General features: G+C 39.5%; 3 protein-coding genes, 1 long non-coding RNA gene and 2 other non-coding genes across 25 annotated transcripts in view; 2 read left to right on the forward strand and 4 right to left on the reverse strand.

Annotated features, from left to right (window-relative positions):
• The window catches only part of LOC141772043 (uncharacterized), a 58,050-nt gene extending 55,865 nt beyond the window's left edge, over positions 1 to 2,185 (reverse strand). The window contains exon 1 of one of the 2 annotated variants that reach the window (XR_012594826.1): positions 1,872 to 2,180. This is a non-coding gene — a long non-coding RNA (uncharacterized LOC141772043). Of the gene's footprint in view, positions 1 to 1,871 lie in introns of both variants that reach the window. The other variant, XR_012594827.1, reaches the window with a different exon arrangement.
• ptk6b (PTK6 protein tyrosine kinase 6b) overlaps positions 1 to 22,163 on the forward strand; it is a 171,597-nt gene that overhangs the window by 43,273 nt on the left and 106,161 nt on the right. The gene's annotated exons all lie outside the window — the stretch shown is intronic.
• On the reverse strand, positions 3,561 to 11,861 carry ppdpfb (pancreatic progenitor cell differentiation and proliferation factor b). The gene is made up of 5 exons (XM_074642716.1): positions 11,669 to 11,861; positions 9,604 to 9,699; positions 9,144 to 9,221; positions 6,843 to 6,936; positions 3,561 to 4,061 (listed from the first exon to the last, which is right to left on the reverse strand). Exons 2-5 carry the CDS (start codon positions 9,656 to 9,658, stop codon positions 3,947 to 3,949), a joined length of 342 nt encoding a protein of 113 aa, XP_074498817.1. The 5' UTR covers positions 9,659 to 9,699; positions 11,669 to 11,861; the 3' UTR covers positions 3,561 to 3,946.
• Positions 14,019 to 14,100, reverse strand: trnas-aga (transfer RNA serine (anticodon AGA)). Its single transcript has one exon. It is a non-coding gene; the product is annotated as a tRNA-Ser (tRNA).
• Positions 15,398 to 15,469, forward strand: trnae-cuc (transfer RNA glutamic acid (anticodon CUC)). Its single transcript has one exon. It is a non-coding gene; the product is annotated as a tRNA-Glu (tRNA).
• Positions 16,421 to 22,163, reverse strand: part of tpd52l2b (tpd52 like 2b) — a 31,300-nt gene continuing 25,557 nt past the window's right edge. For 12 of the 19 annotated variants that reach the window (XM_074642707.1, XM_074642698.1, XM_074642697.1 and 9 more), the window contains 2 exons: positions 21,957 to 22,020; positions 16,421 to 20,557 (listed from right to left, as the gene is read on the reverse strand). In XM_074642707.1, the coding sequence (XP_074498808.1) occupies positions 20,471 to 20,557; positions 21,957 to 22,020 (151 nt within the window). In that variant the 3' untranslated portion in view covers positions 16,421 to 20,470. The remainder of the gene's footprint in view (positions 20,558 to 21,956; positions 22,021 to 22,163) is intronic. The other 7 variants (XM_074642708.1, XM_074642701.1, XM_074642700.1 and 4 more) reach the window with 1 other exon arrangement.

Consider the following 22,163-nt stretch of genomic DNA (forward strand, 5'->3'; position numbering starts at 1 on the left):
AAAGCACACAGCAAAGAAACACAATAACCTTCCCCCAAAAACTGAATTAGTGCATTTCAATTAGACGTGTTTGGTTGGTGTTTGTCAGTTGTTTGCATCTCCAGACATTACAGAGAGTTTACCATCAAGTGAAGTGAGATAAATGTAAACCCGGCAACACACAGCTGATGTATGTAGCAGGTAAGACATGTCAGCTAGGCAGCAGATCATCATTTATGCATATTTTACAAACAAATCAAAGCATCTAAAATGTTATGCAGCAGTTGACAATAAGTACAAGAATATGAGTTTAATGTTGGCAAAGCAGCAGCATAGAACAAAGGTTTACAGGATCGATGTCTCAAAGAATAGAGATGCAGCTGAAATACTTTTCTTGGGCTTGGAGTGATGAAGTATGTGGAGAAAATGTCAAGGTGACTTTACCTCGGATGTAACAAAAGTGTACTGAGTTTCCCACAAAGACGATATGACAGAAAACTTGTTGAAAAACAACAACAACACCAAATGCAAATACTGCAGACAGATAAGAGGAAGCAGCATTTCAGCATCATGCACACAAAAACACACATGAAGCACCAGCAGAGAGACAGACAGACAGACAGACAGACAGACAGACAGACAGCAGAGACAGACAGACAGACAGACAGACAGACAGCAGAGAGACAGACAGACAGACAGACAGCAGAGAGACAGACAGACAGACAGACAGCAGACAGACAGACAGACAGACAGACAGACAGACAGACAGACAGACAGACAGACAGACAGACAGCAGAGAGACAGACAGCAGAGACAGACAGACAGACAGACAGACAGCAGAGAGACAGACAGACAGACAGACAGACAGCAGAGAGACAGACAGACAGACAGACAGACAGACAGACAGACAGACAGACAGACAGACAGCAGAGAGACAGACAGACAGACAGACAGACAGCAGAGAGACAGACAGACAGACAGACAGACAGCAGAGAGACAGACAGACAGACAGACAGACAGCAGAGAGACAGACAGACAGACAGACAGACAGACAGACAGCAGAGAGACAGACAGACAGACAGACAGACAGCAGAGAGACAGACAGACAGACAGACAGACAGCAGAGAGACAGACAGACAGACAGACAGACAGACAGCAGAGAGACAGACAGACAGACAGACAGACAGCAGAGAGACAGACAGACAGACAGACAGCAGAGAGACAGACAGACAGCAGAGAGACAGACAGACAGCAGAGAGACAGACAGACAGACAGACAGACAGACAGCAGAGAGACAGACAGACAGAGAGACAGACAGACAGACAGACAGACAGCAGAGAGACAGACAGACAGACAGACAGACAGACAGCAGAGAGACAGACAGACAGACAGACAGCAGAGAGACAGACAGCAGAGAGACAGACAGACAGACAGACAGACAGACAGCAGAGAGACAGACAGACAGACAGACAGCAGAGAGACAGACAGACAGACAGACAGCAGAGAGACAGACAGACAGACAGACAGCAGAGAGACAGACAGACAGACAGACAGCAGCAACAGACAGACAGACAGACAGCAGCAGAGAGACAGACAGACAGACAGACAGACAGCAGCAACAGACAGACAGACAGACAGCAGCAGCAGACAGACAGACAGCAGCAGAGAGACAGACAGACAGACAGACAGACAGACAGCAGAGAGACAGACAGACAGCAGCAGCAGACAGACAGACAGCAGCAGAGAGACAGACAGACAGACAGACAGCAGAGAGACAGACAGACAGACAGACAGACAGCAGCAGAGAGACAGACAGACAGACAGACAGCAGAGCTTCTTGATTTAACTGAACCCAGAACAACAACACTAACATTACCTCCAGCAGCTCCTACCTGAGTCAGGTGAAGCTTCTCCAGGACATCTGGAACATCAGATTCATGGTGTCTCCAAGGCCTCCAACAGCAGCCAGGAAACGACCACTTCCGGTGAAGGGATTAGCTCGTTAGCTAACTCTCAGTAGCCTATCAACAGGCTGCTAGCTAACTGTCAGTAGCCTAGCAACAGGCTGCTAACTAACTGTCAGTAGCCTAGCAACAGGCTGCTAACTAACTGTCAGTAGCCTAGCAACAGGCTGCTAACTAACTGTCAGTAGCCTAGCAACAGGCTGCTAGCTGTCAGTAGCAGCAGCTAACAGCGACACTAACATGAATCCTTCATGAAGCTCCGTGTTGTTGTTGTTGTTGTTGTTGTTGTCGTCGGTTAACTGGATGAGTATTTAAATGTTTCTGCTACTTTATAGAAACCTGATCTATCTTAATGTATATAAAACAAACCAGAGAGACATTAAGACCCTTTCTCATCATGTACCTCTCAAAACACTGTTTTATACATTCTGTTACATTCATTAATTTGCTTAATTTCTTCATCTAAACAATTCCATAAACTCACACAGAGATATAGACATGCTCTTCCTAGTGGTACAAACACAATGGTTTTAATAATAATAGGCTAATAGTGCAAAATATAAATCAACAAATACAATGTGATCTATTATAAAATATTAATAATTATATAAAAATGTATAATTATAAAGGATGAAATAAGATAAGGTGTGAAATTCACAATCTAGCATCATATAAAGTAGTTTATAATGAGCTCCACCAGCTGCAGCATTAAAGTGATGATATGGAGATCATTCCTGAGGGCTATCAGACTTTACAACTCTTCTCTTTGCACATCAAGAACATTAAATAACACCTGAATCATTATTCTTCATATTGACCAACTTAATATTTAACTTCCATTTGTATTTTAATCTGTGTTTGTTTTATTGTATTTTAATGTGTCTGGCTGCTATGGCCTTTTAATTAGTTATAATTGTCTACACTTATTTTTTACAGCACATGTCAAATATTAAACTCTTTCAACAAAAGGCCGACATCATTTGAGCTGTTTCTGCTTTTTAGACAGCGCACTCTGGAGAGAAGAGCTAATGAGCCAAAGTAATTCTTACAATATCAATGTTCATTTATGTATTTTTCTAACCACAGAAAAAGTCCTCTAATTATGGAATTATTTTGAAAGTGCATCTAGTGTCAACGTTAACTCTTAAGTGTGAGTTTAGAAAAACAAAAACACATCTGAAGATGTAGGCATTTCAAATTGGATTGAAACTTCAGGAGGAAGAGAACAGAAGTTGGAACCCTCTGTAGGGGAAAGTTCAACCCAGCGTGTGCAGGAATGTTTTTTTAATCCATATAGACTGCTGGGCTCCAGATGTTTCCAGATGTGGTGGGTGTTTAGACACGGAGCCAACGGTTGCTCAACCCCAGACTCCGGGTTCACAGCAGCAGTGTGAGGGCATGAAGTGCTGCTCTCAGTGTTTACTCTGTTCCTCCAATAGCCCAGTACAAAACCAGTGAACCATTCCCTGGCAAACAGTAACTCCTTCACCTCCGGGTCCTTATAGGGACACTTCAACCAACAGCTATGACCACACCGCTTATTTTCATAAAGCATAAACAGAGTTAAATCATGTTGTGTGTAAGAAGAGAACAGAGACGTGAACCCGACACAGAGCGTTAGGCTGCGAGAGTCTAACTTTATTGCATTTGCAATCACAGGGTGACAAAAGTGAAAAATGTTTAACAAAGGCATGTGGATGTGTGTGCACCACAGTATTACAAACACTGTACAAATGTTAGAAAACAAACACAAAAGGAGTTTCTCAGTTGCATCATCATCTTGGTTTTTTTTTTTTTATTATTTTTTTTTTTTCTTGGTCAATAAAAAAAGGTTACAGGAACAAAAACAGGTAAGGCAGCCTATAACTACAATGAATAATATTCTATAAAAAAACTACAAGGTGGTTAACGGGCCATCGTCCCGTCACCTAGCGTTGGTCATTGGTTGTTGGTTTGATTCCCCCCCCTCGAGGTGCGGCGTGGATCAGAGTGAGACAGCGGGATCAGGAGGAGGTGGGACTTCCTGCGTCGCTGCTCTCACTCACCTGGCGCTTCATCACCATCTCCCTGGCAACGCAGGTGATCTGACCATTCGTCACTGCACCTTGAACCCCCGCCCTGAGACAGACAAAGAGACAGAGTGAGAATCCAGTTGTAGGGACCCAGCATCTGGCTGGTTTCAAGTGACCTCAGTAACCTGATCCTTGACCACAGGACTCATCTCAGTCCTCATTGGCTACAGTAACATTTCACACCTAGGTGTGAAATTCACACAGAACAAAACCAGAGGAATGTTCTTTGTTCCTTCTCTTTCGACCTCTTTCTTCTCATCTGCTCATCTCTCCTGACGTGTGAGAGGTGAGCTGCTGCGCTCTCTCTGCTCTTCATCTACTCAACCCAGGCTGACCTGGTTGAGGTGAACGGCTCTCAAGTCCAGAACTTGCAAACCAGTTCTGGTTCTGATCAATGGCCTGTTAGGAAACAGCCATTGCAACCAAGGAACCAAACGGCAGACGACGCGAGTGCTCTGCCCTTTTCACCAGCTAACGTCAAGCTATCAAGCAAAGAAGTTAGCACCAAACTAACAGCAAAGACGACCTCTTTGACTTGGAACCACAACTTCAACACATGGAATCACAAAACCGGTTCTTCCATGGATTGGTAACGTACTGGGCCTTAGCATTAGCAATCGCACAGGGCTGAGCAAGACTGTCCAACTTTGATTTCTAGAAAGTACTTGTATTGATTTGGTTTAATGTTATTCATTGAGTTTGACTGTTGATTTATCTGTATTTGATATCTGGGTAACTGGCTTCGCCACATCTGATGTGTTTAGTTTATGCTTCACATAGACAAGGTCTTGCATGCAACTAACCATCTTTTCTAACCCACTGCATATCTAACACACATAAAGATCACATACAGAAACTGTGAATTAGTTAAACATAAACATACAGCTTCAGATAATCTTAACCCACACATCACCCCCCTCTCTGTCCTAGAACAAAGAGGTCATGTGATGACATGCTGACGGCCATCTTTGATTCCGCCATCTTTGATTCAGCCATCTTTGTAGTTTTACAGTGCTCGCCATCTTGTTTGTAGGCCATACAGGCATTTTGAGACAAGAACCCATCTTGTTCCCCCCCCCCTCTCTCTCTCTCTCTCACACACACACACACACACCCACACACACACTGTGTTTGGTTTGTTTAGTTTAGTTATTTAGTTAGATTAATATTGTGTTTTGAACCTTTATTAACTTGTAAATAAATGTTTGTGGAATATACATGCTGGTCTCTTTAATGTTGCACAAGAGTGAATACTGCCAACCTCTGCTATGTCAAGAACTCCGATATCCTTCAACCTTTACTTTCTATTTTGGTTATAGTTATTAATTTAATTATTAATCAACGTTCCAAATTGATAGTTTAGCCTATATAATGAGACTATATTAACGTTTTGGTCATTGGTCCCTGATTCCAGGGTGGTGCCCCGTTTATTATTGATGTTTATTGATAATCTTTATTAATATTAATAATTATATTATTAGTTATTAATTAATTTGCTAATAACCAAAACCTACTCAAGTAGAACCCCTACACAGTCTTCCTACTGTATAATAGAAAGGGTGAGTCAGGTGTGATGAATCTACACAGAGACAGGTCAGAGCCTGTCGCCACATCAGCTTTCACACAAAACCTTCCCACAGACTAGAAACGTGTTTTTAATCACATGACATGTCAGACACAAACATAATACCATGTTGTCATACTCCTAATTACTAATGCAATACAAATTGGATTTAGTGCTGTGACGCCGTCGGCACAGCTTGCTGATGAAGGTTAGTTTTTAATTTTCGAACGTGAAAACGTGTCATAAGGCGTTTTCAGACAAGAGGAACTTTGTCATAGTTCTAAGAACCCACAGCTAAGCGAACCAACGCAGTAGCACCAAGGCTAGGCCGGTCTCACAAAGGCTAACCCAGTAGCACAAAGTCTAACCCAGTAGCACAAAGTCTAATCCGGTAGCACAAAGTCTAACCCAGTAGAAGAAACGCTAACCCAGTAGCACAAAGTCTAATCCGGTAGCACAAAGTCTAACCCAGTAGAAGAAACGCTAACCCAGTAGCACAAAGTCTAATCCGGTAGCACAAAGTCTAATCCGGTAGCACAAAGTCTAACCCAGTAGAAGAAACGCTAACCCAGTAGAAGAAAGGCTAACCCGGTAGCACAAAGCCCACCCACCGAGCCAAAGAACGATTCAAACTGAAATCACAAACGGTACCTTGGTGACAGCTATTTTGCTTGAGTTTATATGATTGTGGCATGTTTATTATTATTATTATTATAATATTACTAAAATAGCTAAAAGAGCTCTCGGACCGTAGGAAGCTCATCAATCTCCCAGCTGGAGTTGTGTGCGAGCGGCGCCGGACGGTTTACGTCACTTCAGCGTTCCTATTGGCGATGCGAAAGCAAAGAGAGACACCAGCCCCTGAAGGTGTTTAGTTCTCGGGGGAGTTCCCCAGCAGGCGGTTCCTCTCAGAACGGTTTCATCTGAAAACAACTAGATTGACAAATGCTGGTTCAGCTGGTTTGCATTAAGTCAAACCAGTTTAAGCTCGTAAACCGAACCGGACCGGATAAACCAAGAATGGACCCAGCTCTAGCCTATGTGCTAGGCGAGTCTTTGAGTCCGGTACCCAGTTCCTATAATAGATCTATGGTCTTTAACGAAATGCACAAAGCTGGTCTGGATTCATCTGTAAGTAAAGACCAGAGGAGGAAGATGCAGCTCCAAACTGAATCATCGAGCAGCAACTAACCAGGACTAAAATAAGACTAAGGAGAAGCAGTGGCGGTATCGAGGGATGAGTCAGTGAGTGCTGATACTTACTTCTGCTGTGCCTCCTCAGTCAGCGGGGTCATCCCAGGCTGCTTCCCAAAGAAGAAACTGGACCACCAATGACCAGAGTCCTGCTTGGGGAGTCCTGTGGAGGCAGATAATGAAGGCATACGTTTATACAGGTAATAGGGGAGGGAAAAGAAATAGATTCATCAATGTAACGCGTTTTTTTTTAAAGAAATTGCAATTCAATTTTTAAACGCCAGAATCAATATATTTGCTTCATTTGAATCTATGTGGAGGTAGAAGGGAGTTACCGCTTTTAGACGCTGCATGTGAACGGCCCCTAACACTGCAGGACAGAGTGGATGATTAACATTCCCCACCACATTAAAACTACTTTGCTCTTCAGGAGGTGAAGTCACTGGAGCGAGACGGCAGACTGAACACTACAGTGACCAAATGTTAAGAGTGTGTGTGCTACAGTTGAGTGTGTGTTTCATCAGCTACACTCATGACTCAGGTTTCCCTCCCAGGACTCGACCTCGCGTTTGGCTCCTTGTCAAATGGACTCCGACACCTCGACTAACAGCTGCATTTACATACAGTTAGCAACTACTTACAACTGCTACGTGACATAATTAGCTTCTAGGTCAAGTATATATATATATATATATATATATATATATATATACATACATACATACATACATACATATATATATATATATATATATATATATATATATATATATATATGTATATATATATATATATATATATATACACATATACATATACACACACTGCATATATATCTAAACCTCTCCCAAAACTGTTTGACAGTCCACAGTGTGATCTAGTTTCCTACATTTTATTGAATAAAAAAGAATTAAATGAGGTTAAGAAGTATAAATCAATCAATCATTGCTTACTTGGTTGTAACACCAAGCAAACAATGTAAACCCTCTAATCAAGTAGTACGATGTAATACTATACAATACTAATACAGCTCTTTTCTCTGTGGATGTTCTGTTGTTTGTGGCTGTAAATAATGTCATCATTTTACCATTATAGTTTTCAATCAAACTGAATCTAGTAGAACGGACTAAATGAACAGTAGCGTAGGGTGTGTAGATTAGGCCGGTGAGTGAAGCAAATCTAGCAGCCACTTGCATCTTTTACCAGCATTTGGCTGGTTGCTGGTGCCAATTTCCAACCCTGGGCTTGTGCACTCCACTGTCTTATGTGCACACACACAAACCCCTATTTCCCCTTTCACCTACTTTCATTTCCATCACTGTGTGTGTGTGTTTGTGCGTGCGTGTGCGAAATATCAGCGCCCTGACACCATTAAAACGCTGACCCAGCGGTTGACGCGGGCCTGTAGACACCGACCCTGAGCCGGCAGTTATCTGTCAGCCCAGATGGTTTTCACATAGAGCTGCACGGAGACGCTGATCCAGGATTACTGGTGGAGTCAGCAGATATTAACTGGTGCTGAGGGTTATATCTGTGTACCGTTTTTCTGTTAATACTGACAAAAGTAACGCTAAAGGGGAACCCCGTGCGTCTGTCTCCACATTGGCTTCTCTTCTCAGACCCGGAGGTTTTCGCCTGGATTAGAAAGAGCGAGATCAGACCTGAGCTCGCTGTGTTTCAGGATGACTCAACCATAGAAGCTCTGACGAAACAGCTGACTCAACCACAGCAATCCTCGAGGTCACCGAAACTGAAGCTCTGCCTACGATATTACCAGATCCGTGAGCAGCGGTAGGATGTGGATTGAGCAACGCCACCTTCATATTTTGAAATAATTGCCAGAACAGGATGTGGACGGTTGTTTTTGACTCCTGTCATCTCTTGAGCAGAACACGATGTTCTATCCAAAACCAGTCAATTAAATGACTCATTCGTTTTCTTAAGGAATTCACGCGAGTCGTCTTGTATAATTTCCTGACCTGATTACTGCAAACTCAGAAATCCTCTGAGCAGCAGCTTTGAGTCGGTTAATGTGGAGTGTCAAAGTTTAACCTATAATAGTTTTTTTTATGTACGGTAGGACAGATGCATCCATTTTTAATCATTTTATGAATATTGTTCTATGAAAATATAAATAGTGTGTATGTCAGCCCACCTGCCTTTTAGACTTCCATTAAAACGGGTTTAAAGGATGTAACTTCCTATGAGGGACTATATTCTGGTTTCCACACCGACGCACATTTCATTGTGCAGGAAAACTGAATATTTTGAGTAAAAGTTGACGCGATAACAGAGTTTTCCTTTGAATAAAGACGTTCAATCTCGACAGATGTTTCTGTTTTTTTCTGTTTCATGGATGCAAACACACACCTGGATGGTGAGGGATGACCTCTCCGCTGTACTCCGAACTGCCACAGGAGCTGCTACTGGATGTAGAGCCGATGCGCCCTGCAGGAGGAGAGAACGAGCAGAAAGAGAGCGGTCGGTTTAATCAGTCAACCAAAATGATTTAGTATTCCTGAGATTGAAGAGTATCATTTTTAAAAGTATGTACAGACAATGAATAGGTTACTTAATGCTTTAAGTATTAAGCAAATGACCCAAATTCTTTCACCCTGAGCAAAGTCTAAACATACTAGTCACCTTTTATTCAGAGAAACCCAAAGTGACTCATTACGTCTAAATTATAAGCACTTCAGTGATGCCTCATCTGATGAGAGTAAAGAGTAAATCAAACAGCAGAGTAACAGTAAGTCACCGACAGGAGGAAGGAGTCAGTCTGACCATGTCTGTACTGGTGTGATGAGGGAATAAAGAAGGAGAGACTCACTTCGGTAGTAGTCAGTGGTCGCCACGAGAGAACCGCCTGCTGGAATAGCTGCCATTCTACTGTAGTTGGTCGCTGAACGCTGTGCGTGATGGAAACCTGGAGAGCAAAACCAGTGTGATCAAAACCAGACTGGGAGAAATGACTCAACAAAGGACTGGAGACACTTATTTATACTCATCTCCAGACAAATACCCCCCCCACACAGAGAGCTGCAAGACAGAAATTATAATGATTTCATTACAGAGGCGTCAACTACTTATTATTATCTGTCATTATCTTGTCTAATGATATATAATTAACCAGTTATCGAAATTACACAACTCACTATTGATATTGGTAAAACAAAATCTTCAAAATTAACAGGAATTACAATTCAAGTATATAATGTATATGAACATAGAGTTGAATTGAATAGATTGGCCCCGATATCCGATCCAGCTATTTGAAGATTATTACTATTAGATTAGCGTGAAGGAGCAACAACATTTCATTGTGCAACCCTTTGTTGCAAAATGGCAAATAAATTAACCTTATAATCACATACAGGACTACCACCAATGATGCCACTTTTTTCCTAAATCAATAAATGATGTACTCTATAACTTGTCAGAAAACACCAACAACAGGCTATGTTTGGCTGTTTTGCTTGATAAATGTCTTCAACAGCTGCTTTAATCAACTAATCCTTTCAGCACTGAGTATATACAAGAAAGTGTGAGAAAGAAACCAGAGAAACCCATCCTGTAACGTTCCTACAGCTGATGCAGTAAAACAAACAAACCCAGAGGAAACCACCTGGTAGCACTTTCACATCCTCTAAATGATGACGTCAGCCCCCGTGTTGCAGGTCTTGTTTACATTGTGCTCACTGCACCAAACCCACATTATGACGTCATTCTGCTACAGGACAAATAAGAGAATAAAAGCTGAATCTTAGGAGACGGTGGACGCTAAATAAAGACCGTGTTGAAGGAGGTAAAAGGACAACTCGTAAAGCAGGACCATGTCTCTTGTAACGGGGACATGTTGTCTACAACAAAGACAAAGACTAAATCTCAACAGTCTGTTGATATTAAACTTACCAGTTGATATTTATATGACACCGCCAATAATATGACCGTGTGAATAAAAAAAAAAAAACATCGAGAAGACTACAAACATACAAACACAGCGTTTATTCTTCTAAGTTAATATAGAAAAACAAAACAAAGACTCTGCATCAGCTGCTGCCATTAAACAACACAGCTAGTCAGCCTAGCACCTGTTAGTGTCGATGTCTGTGTGGTCATCAGTCAACTGTACAGAGTCTTAAAGCATGACTCTATGAAAGTCACCGAAATGTGTTGAATTTCTGTGGAAATAAAGTAACTAAAAGGGAAGTTTGAACCAGATACATTTTGAGAAATGTTGTGTTCTAAAAAATTCTAATAAAATATATTAAAAATAAAATATGAAGACAACAGAACAACCCACTTACAATACAATGAAATAGGCAAAACAACAATCAATATAAAAGTAGCACTAAAGGCAGAAATATATGTTTACATTTAATATGTACAGTTACGTGTACAGACAGTCAACATGTGTAATATCAATGTTTAATACTTTATTATACTGTATTATATTTGACTGGATTGTTTCCAAAACAAAAATGTTACTTTGTTTTACCTATATATATATAATATATATATAATATATATATATAATATATATATATATATTATATATATTGAGATGTAACAATAAAGGAATCTCTAATCTTTTTAATTTTAGTGCAAATAGATTTTATTAGCATCGTCCTCCAAATTCTGAGAACTCATATTTGCCATATTTTTTTTAACTTGATTTATTCCCTAAATATTCATCTGGAAATACAAACTGGACTCTGAATCAGCTGCTGCCATTAGCACAGCACAGCTAGCCTAGCACCGTTAGCTCGTTAGCTCGTTAGCTTGTTAGCTCGTTAGCTCGTTAGCTTGTTAGCTTGTTAGCTTGTTAGCCCACCCCCCTAAACCACTAAAACAACCATCTTGACCTCCATGTTGTTACCCGGAGTAACTCTCACCTCTATCGGGACCACAAGGGCTGGATGTCCGGAGCACCAGAGTGAACTCAGTGGGTGAGGCTGGGGGAGTGAGCGCTAGGCGACGGGGCCCATCTGAAGATCAGTTCTGGGTGAATAGAACCCTCCACGGTCCAGATGGACGGAGGACGGAGGACGGTGATGGAGACGACGCTGCTGCTGCTAATGATGGACACAACGGTCAGCCAGTTTTATACACAGAGAAGGGTGGTGACGTAGGCAGGGGGCGGGGCGTAAACAGAGAACGTCATCAATGTCAGCTTCTTCATAAGGTTTCATTACTGTCATTATACAGTACAGGATTCAGGATTCAGGATTCAGGACTCCAGATTCAAGAGTTTTATTTTCCATTTGCATCTATATATAAGTACATTGTAATTCTGAGCAGTTTACAACGAGTCAGCTTTAAGAAAAGAAAAAAGTTAGAAAAGGCACAAGGTAATTACAGTACAGAATAAGTAGCACATTCAACTCAACACAATAAATAAATCAATTATTAAAATATAAAACGCCCTCAGTGTAGTCAATAAATAAACTAAACTACCCTCTGCATAGGAACGATGCCCCCACAATACAAATGTACAGTATATATGCTCCATGACCATGTTAAAAGAACTTGTAGCTCTCAAAAATATTTAAAAAAATAAATAATTAAAATATTTCAGAGAATTACACAGTGGAAGGCAGCATATTATGGAGGACCACAAGAGGTAATATTAATATATCCATATTAATATCTCTATTAATGTGGACATCTAATATAAATATACTACATAATATAATAAAGCAGTATAACATAATATAGTATGAGATATACAGTAGATATAGTAATAGTAGTAAGATATGGTAAAGTAAAATCTAATTAAAGGGAAGTTCATGAGAAGTTGTATAAATGAGGTTTAACTTTCAGGAACTTGTGCTTGCGAAGGTTGACTTTTTTTCCACCCGACAAAAATAATAGAAATCCAGTTTGTATTTCATGATGAATATTTGGGGAATAAATCAAATTTTTAAAAAAATATGACAAATATGAGATCTCAGAATTTGGAGGAACATGCTAACAAAATATCTCTATTTTTTTTTAGCATTTTGCAATTTAAAAGATTCGAGATTCCTTTATTGTTACATCTCAATATAAGAGAGTAAAATTCTTTGGTTTTGGCTCCTCGACATAGCAGCATAATAGCAATACAAATTAACAGTAAGACACATTAAAATGAAACAATACAGTAAAATAAAATACAATATAATAAAGTATTAATATAAATGTGCATATAGTGTGCAAAACACTCATATTGCATTGATATTACACATGTTGACTATGTCTTTTTTGTCTGTACACGTAACTGTACATATTAAATGTAAATATAATTTCGTTTTCCTTTTTATTTCTGTCTTTAGTGCTACTTGTATATAGTTTGTTGTATTGCCTATTTGATTGTATTGTAAGATACAATTTGTATTTTTTTTATATATTTTATTTAAATTTTTTATAATAAACATTTCTCAAAATGTATCTGGTTCAAACTTCTGTTATAGTTACTATATTTTCCCAGAAATTCAACACATTTCAGTGACATTCATAGTGTCATGCTTTAAGACTCACTGACTCTATTACTGTACAGTTGACTGATAAACACAGAGACATGAACACTAACAGCACCGTACAGTGAGCTCACTCTGGTGGTGAAACATATGAATTGCATCTAACTTAAAATTCTTTAGATAATAGCTATAAAATAATCTTTTGCCATTATCAGTTAAGGTTTCAAGTTATTTGTTGTCATAATACACACAGAGAGGCAGTCGTTGGAAATGAAAATCTTGGATTTCAGGCTCCATCCAGCAATGCTCATACAAATAGGCTACAGATAAAAAGAAAATCAAGTAAAAATGAGGATATAAGTCATAAAATAGTGCAGAAGTTAAAATACCCGGCCTATATTTGTGGTTGACAGGTGTAAAGTAATGCAAAATGAATAAACTGTAGCCGAAAAAGGAATGTAGGGACATAATGAGATGTAATACATATACAGAGATGCAAACAGGTAGTAAAACAGTGAGTAGAAAACATGAATATGACGATTATTTGACAGATGAGTATGATTGAATTTGCTCTATTAATATCCTGTATGAATCCTCAGCAGGAGCCTTTTTACAGTTTTCAGTTAATTGTTCAGGTTCACCGTAACGTTTAATATGAAAACCACCTATCTGTTCCTACCTGTGTTTGTGTGTTATAGATATGAGTTTCAGTCTTTACAACAATCTTTAATTTGACTTGTGATAAAGATAAAGATAGACAGTTGTGATAAAGATAAAAACATCGTCTCGTTGTCGGCAGGATTCGAACCTGCGCGGGGAGACCCCAATGGATTTCTAGTCCATCGCCTTAACCACTCGGCCACGACAACTCACAAACACGAAACTCACGTTCTGCGAAGAAATCTCGCGATAGTGAGTGACAGGCATTAGTGTTGAGCCAAAGATGGTATATTAAGTGATATTAAGGTGAGCATCTCTTTGGTCTGATGTTCTGTGTTCTTTGTTTTTTTTAGATCAATCGTAATTTGTTTGAAAACCGCATCACTGGAGATAGTGACTTGTCTTCCATATTTTTGTTACAATTTTACATTTTATCATCCAATATAATTCTTGCTGCAATTTAGGCAGATTTTCGAGAAAAAAACAAACATACATCACTGCATTATAGTTCACATATATAATACATAATATATATATAATATATATATATATATATTATATATATACTGTATATACACATATACATACATATAGGATATATACATACATATATACATACATATGTATGTATATATGTATACATACATATGTATGTATATATGTATATGTACATATATATGTATATATGTATATGTACATATATATGTATGTATATATATACATACATACATACATATATATATATATATATACATATATATATATATACATACATACATGTATGTATATATATATATATATATACATACATACATGTATGTATATATATATATATGTATGTATATGTACATATACATATATATATACATATGTATGTATGTATATATATATATATGTATATATATATGTACATACATATATGTATGTACATATATATATGTACATACATATGTATATATATGTATGTATATATCCTATATGTATTCTCTTTGGTTGAGCTGCGTTTAACTTTCTCTTTGAATCCATTCTCTTTATGTATCCATGTTTATATACATACAGATTTTTATATACAGACTATGTTTGTAACAGACAATCGCGGTATGGAAAGTTAACGTTAACTTACATCTCAGAGCAGCTGTCAATCACAGCTGTCAATCATGACGTCACAACTCCTTTTTATAATAAGTAATTAAAACAAAATTTATCAGAAAAATTAAGACTTGAACAAACATCAACAACAACCTCAACACGTCAGAAACCATCTTTGGGATTAATGTAATTGATGTATGGTGTGTTTTATGCCATGTCCCTTCCACTAACATGGGTTTATGACCTGTATACTGCAGCCTATATATACCATATATACCATATATACTGTATACTGCAGCCAGCCACCAGGGGGCGATCCACATGTTTTGGCTTCTATGTGTTAAAACCTGAAAAATAACTCACGACATCACCGAGTTTTAAATATTTTAAAAAACACGGACACTTCGCCACTCGTCTTCCCTGGTGGTCTAGTGGTTAGGATTCGGCGCTCTCACCGCCGCGGCCCGGGTTCGATTCCCGGTCAGGGAACTACTGTTTTCATGGAGCTGTAACGGGTGAAGCGCAGTGTAACGTAACGTTACATGTGTACTTAATGACCGCCTAAATGTACATAACTCACATTTAACCGATCAGTTTGTCTTATAGTGTTACTCATTAAGCCCACATACAGTCTGTTAGATTATAGCACAGACCGAATGCAGACATTGTAATGAACAATCAGTATTATAAAAACTTACCACAGATAGTCACACACATTCAACATGTTTTAAGGAACTAAAAACATAATGCTTTCTGTAATCATAACAGATGAAAACTAAACTTAATGGCTGGACATTAGTTATAGTTTATAGCAACTCAAGACGGCTGTTTGTCTTTAAAAAGTCCCCTAATTATTAAATGTTAAGCCTTCTTCATGCTAGTCATCAGATTAGTAGGAAAAGGAGTTTATAATTGATCTCTTTCTGTGAAACAGAGCCCATCAACTTAAGATCATCCACCTAAAACTTTAACTTTCTTAAACAAAATATGAACTGATAAGAAACTAGTACATGTTTTCTGGTTGAGTTTTGGTTTTAGTGCCAAAAAAGGACACAATGAAGTGAGGAATATCTTATGGACCATCACATCCAGTTTCACATTCTAGCATCAGTCAAATTAATAAACTGACTAAATTCTAATTAATTTTAATTTAATTCTGTGTTTCCTTTAGCAGATCTCAGGACGGACAAATTTAACATACCGACCAAAACGTTTTGTTAACAAATCCAAAAGTTTTGTTTGTGAACCCAATTTTTTTGTTTGCAAATCAAAGTTTTGTTGGCGAACCCAAAAGTTGTTAACAAATCCAAAAGTTTTGTTTGCAAACCAATTTTTTTTTTGCGAATCAAAGTTTTGTAGTTGAACCCAAACGTTTTATTGGCGATCCAAACATTGTTAACAAATCCAAAATCCAGATTTAACATACGGACCAAACACTCGTTCATTTAAAGGAATGCTTTATTGATATCCAAACATATACAACAAAACCAAATAATGTTTTTTTTTATTATTCATTCACCATAATCTTCCAAATCGGATCCCTTTTGATATTCTACATCAGCGAGGCCCAGGACCTAAATAAAGCTAGAAGTACTCTACTGTCCTCCAGCCTCCGATCATCTGCTGCACTTCCCACCGGCACCCGAAACAAAAAGCACATCATCTTTTTCTATCATCAATCTCCCAAAAACCGACTGCAGCTTTAAAACAGGCGAAGGACGCACGGCGAGAAGAAAAGAGTCCATCTTAACAAGTCAGTTCATTCAGTGTAGTTTTCTTGTACAGAGTGAGATCGTTGTCCTACGAGAAGCATCAAGTAGGAGAGAACTTCTCCACTTTGTGTAAGAAAAATATGATTTCAGGAGTCTGAAGTAAACGACTTGAGATTTCTTGTAGTGTTCATCTGCGTTTTTCATCTTGGCGAAGCAGAAAGTCAGAGACGCCGCGAGGCAGAAAGAGAGATTTCTGTAACATATTTAAATATTGGCAACTTGTTTTTAAACTGATGGCAAATTATTTGTACAAATAAATCTCCACCTCTCCCTAACAGAAGGAAAACCAAAAGAAAACAGAACAATCCACCTAACAGGAATATATTAACTACCAAAAAATGATCAACACAAACAAGAAAACACACTTATGATACACTGGCAGCCGTTTCAGAAGCCGGGACGTTTTAGTTTATGAGCGTTGTGTATTCTCATTTAATGTTTGTTCACTGTAGTCTGAAGTGCTGCGGAGCTCCTGTTGTGTTTTTATTACGCAAACAAACAGAAAATGTTTGAGAGCAAACCTGTCGACATGCAAACAAATAATGTTTTGTTGCAAGTAGAATAAATTTGTGATGAAAAATGTATTAATGCAAATCCAAAAGTTTTGTTTTGCTGCTGAGCCGAGTTCATTTCACAACAATAACCGGCTCGTTGTACATCATCTCTTACTTGTTGATTTGCAGACGAAGCTTTTGGATTTTAATTACTATTTTATTTTACTAGCAATAAAACATTTTTGATTGCAGTGCAGTGTTGTCTGATTGGATAATAAAGACAACAGTAACTCCCTACAGGTCTGCCACAGAGAGAGATTTATGTTATCTTTATGTTTTTAATTATCTGGTCTACAAGCAAGTTTAATCCTTCCTGGGAAGTTTTGGCTTAAATCATTTAATGATTTAAAAACATATTTACGGTATAGAACAACTCATATTTACCCTTTCCTACTGCCTCATTGACACGTGTCCACCCACATTGACATCTTGAGTTGAGTCAGGATACAAGAGCAACATTTCCTAAAGGCCTTCAGAGCTTTGAAGAAATCCACCGGGATCAACTCAAGATTGACGGAGACTATTTAGGCAATTTTTCCAAGAGTATTTTTTTTGTAAATTCTATGCAACATGTTGTCAAACCACCAGAGGCAATGTTGCTCTCGTATCAGCAACCTTTTCATGTTCAGGGTCAAAGTGCCGGTGCTGCACATCTCTCGGGTTTACTGTCACCGTTTCTGTAGTTTGTAAGAGCTTCTGTGTTTTATCACTACAGGTGCACAACGATGAGAGCAACAGTGATTTGGTACAAAAAGGTGTGAGTTAGTTTGGCGTCATGCAGCGTTTAGAAGCATTTAGTGTGTGTTCACAGGAGTGCATTTGTTGTGTGTGCATTAAGGGGGTCGTTGGCAAAGTTTCTTCTTATGGCAGCGAGATGTTTTCATGACACATTTTGTGGCCCGTCGGACTCTAAATATCTGAATGCTAACTCCCCTTCCTTCAATCGAACCAGTCTGTACTAAAAAACAAACAAAAAAAAAGGAACATAAAAAGGAAAATCGACTATTTCTTTTCTACCAGCTAAATTATAATAATAACAAGTGAACCATTTAAAGTGAGTAAGGCCGACAGAGAAGCGCTGACATTCACCGGGTAGTGTACAAAGCAAAGCATCGTCTCACATCGAGTTCTGTGTCTTAAAGGGATAGTTCAGGTGTTTCTCAGTGTGGTTGGATGAGGTTCGTCTCTAGAGTCAGTGTAGTGGAGTTTAGAGAAACAGACAGGAGTAGCAGCACGGGAGCAAAGCCATGTACTGCTGTGGATGGATTTTAGACACCTAAAAAGTGTTTGCTATATTTAGAATATTTTCACGGGTTTACTTCGCCGTCAGAAGTACTCTATGCTCTCTTCAAAAGCAACCAGACTCCATTCATAAAAACAGTCATTTTACCTCTCAGATCACGGGCGTTGCTGGTCTACCGCTGCCTCCATCAGTTTGCTTGTGTTATTGTGTGACTTTGGTGTTTTAATTCACCAAAGTCACACAATAACACAAACCAACCGATTGAGGCAGCGGTGGACCAGCAACTCCTGTGTTTTGCAAGGTAAAATAAAATGACTGTTTTTGTGAATGGAGTCTGGTGGCTTTAGAATAGAGCGTAGATAACAGAAAGGTCCGTCTGACGGCGAGGTAAAACGGTGAAAATATTCTAAATATAGCGAACACTTAAACTGTTTTTTTAGGTGTCTAAAATGCGTTTGGCTGCTGCCCCCTGTCCACAGCAGTACATTGCTTTGCCCCTGTGCTGATACTGTGATCTACTGTCGGTAATACACCGACTATGGATTAATACCTCATACAACCACACTGAGAAACACCCGAACTGTCCCTTTAACAACAGGAAGGGAACAGCGGTCAAACCGGGGTGAAAAGAAACACCGTCAACGAGGTTTCAAAACGTTTTCAACCATCGAGAGGTTTTAGTTTGACCTGAGATGAAACCATCCAGGTCCAGTTTGTCACATGAAACCAGTTTAACTACGTTCCCGTTCGTCCGGTTGGTCTTGCCCCCAGACGGGTTCATTAATGAGTCAGTTTCACAAACATTTCTTAGACCAATAAATGTACTTTAAACAGAAAACCCCTCCTGACAGACGATAAGTCACGTCTGTGAAACTGACCCACAGCGTTTATTTTATAGTTTGTTTAGCCCCCCCCCCTGCTTTGTCTTAACCTCCCAACCTGACTACTACCGTACGGCAGCATCAGTGACAATATATTTATTCATATATATTTATACATATTGATAAAAGTTATGTAAAAACATTATGCAAAGCAGTGTAAAATAGTTTGTAATACAAAATGGTTTAAGGTTGTTTTTTTTCCTGTTTTTTTTACATCTTGGGGTGTTTTTAAGGTGTTATAGGAGACCTCGAGGTCTTCTCCGCGTGGTTGGTAATGGTACAACTGAGATGAGATATGCACATGCACGTAGCAGTAGGAGGTCTACCCCCCCAGTCAAACCACTAACCTCTAACCAGCGTTCACACCGCGGGCATCCAGCAGAGCTGTGGAGATAACTCTGTACAAGTTAGAGAGAGAGAGACGGTGGGGTTACCGTGGCGATGCTAGCAGGTGCTCACAGTGTGAATGCGTGATGATAGTAGTCAGAAACAAGAAGACAGAAATAGTAGAAGTAGAAACCACCATCTTTGCATATGCCCGTTAAATGCTCCTCCACCTCCTCCTCGGTGCAGATCTCCTGGTTCCTAAACGAGTCACCTGTTGATGCATCGCTGCAGCGTTATCTTAACCAACCGACGAGAGCCTGACATCCTAATAATGCCTTTTCTTTAGACTAAGAGTGTCTGAAGAGTGCAGGAGACGACAGCGTGGACTTAACGAAGCGGTCTAACTGGGGAGGAAGTAGCGGCGGAGTGGGGGGGGGGGCGATGTAACAAAGCAAGGTCTGTAAATGATTCAGGTTTAGACATCAACAAAACATTTTCCTTTTCCTCAGCAGCAGCGAGGCAGAAGAGTGGAGGCCGTGGGGACCAGCAGCGACGGGACAAAGCTCATCCCACCTCAAACCCCACGAGGCCTTCACCTCCTGAGCGGTGAAGGGTCAAAGGTCAGGTCTGCGATGTGAGGTGATTAACAGTACAGTCTCAGGTCGTGAAGGTGGCAGCGAGGAGGAGGAGGAAGAGGAGGAGGAGGGATGCGTTCAGAAAGGCGGGTTCTCCTGAGTGGGGGTGGTGTCGGTGGGGGAGCCGACGGCATCGCCGTTCCCTCTGGGGCCGACCACCTTATACTGAGAGAGGAAGCAGAGCGGAGAGAGCATTAATGAACTGACTCATCACAGCTTCTGTTTCCTGTCGGGACGAAGCCTCTATGACTGAATTTAAAATCCATCAGCCTGCACAAAATCCATCAAATATAATAAAACGTAGGTTTTAGGAAAGAACAAACACACAGAATGCACACTTTATAAACACTGTCGACTTCTGAGTGTGTTTTTGATGGATACTATTCTCCCACAATGCAATGCACAAAGGAAATGGAAACAGCATTTACGGTTTCTCCGGTTCCGTTTGGTGTACGAGCTCAAACTGGTTTGATTTGATGTAAACCAGCTGAAGACATTTGTGGTTATGAAAACATTCTGACAAAGTAAAAGTAGCTGACATCAGCAAACTGTGGCGACGGCGTCACGGCGGTAAATCCAGCTCGTATCGAGTTAGTAACAAACAACATGACAACGTGATTAACAGGATTCATTTCTTTAACGCATTAAAAACGTGTTTTTTTTAGGTTGTAGCGGCTCAGTTTTAAAGCTGGAGTGAAGATACTGGCATCATATGAAACCAGTAAACCTAAGAACAATATCTGTCATTGTTTTGTGTTAATTGATTTCCAATAATAAATATATACATACATTTACATAAAGCAGCATATTTGTCCACTCCCATGTTGATAGAGGATTAAATACTTGACTAATCTCCCTTTAAGTTACATTTAGAACAGATACAAATCAATTAATTAATCACGATTAAATATCTTAATCGATTGACAGCCCTGGTTTGTTTGTGTTTTTTGGGGTGACGAGACGTCACAGAGTTACCATCGAAGAAAACTAAAACTATGGCAACATTTACGATTTGAAGCCGACGAAAAACAGACTCCTTATTTGGTGTTTATTGGTGGTTGGCAAACTTAGAGGTGTATTAAGCTCCACTCTCAGTCATGGACTCCCTCAGTCTCATCATGTTCCACTCAGCAGCAGCTGCTGAGTCCAGTGCGACACCTAGTGGTAAAGTTTGGTACACTGGTCCGATCCAGTGTTTGTCTTCAACTCCCAGTTAAACAAAGACGGCCTATAGAATTAAGGCTGTCCTCAACAAAAGACATTTGTGTCGACTAATCGATAGTTGATTTAATGGACAGATCTGGTGTTTACCAAGTTTCTGAGAAATACAGTAAATCATTCAGCAAGAAAATAAAGCATAAAAAACAACAAGAGATCTGAGTCTGAGACCAAAAGGAGCGATTAGTCGACTCAGAGGGAGCAGCCCGTTACGTCACATCACGGATCACTGGGCTGCTGTTTGGTTCATTCATCAAACCCAACAACCTTCACATTTATTACAACGCTTTATAAGATCTTTTAGTTTAATGTGATGTGACATGAGGTTATTATGAGTGTATCCTACCGTCTCACCGCTCACCTTCAGGTTCCCCACCTTATCCTCGAATGACTTGAAGGTTGCAGAGTTCCTGCAGAGCAGACACCAGGTTACATTCACAACAAACACATTAACATGTAATGCAACGATAGAATTAGAAGAGTGGGTGAACTGTAAACTCCAGCTGGGGTTGGCAAAAACAATAGACACTTAATAAAACCATACAATATAATT

The sequence above is a fragment of the Sebastes fasciatus genome, chromosome 8, assembly GCF_043250625.1.
Source record: "Sebastes fasciatus isolate fSebFas1 chromosome 8, fSebFas1.pri, whole genome shotgun sequence".
Lineage (NCBI taxonomy): Eukaryota > Metazoa > Chordata > Actinopteri > Perciformes > Sebastidae > Sebastes > Sebastes fasciatus.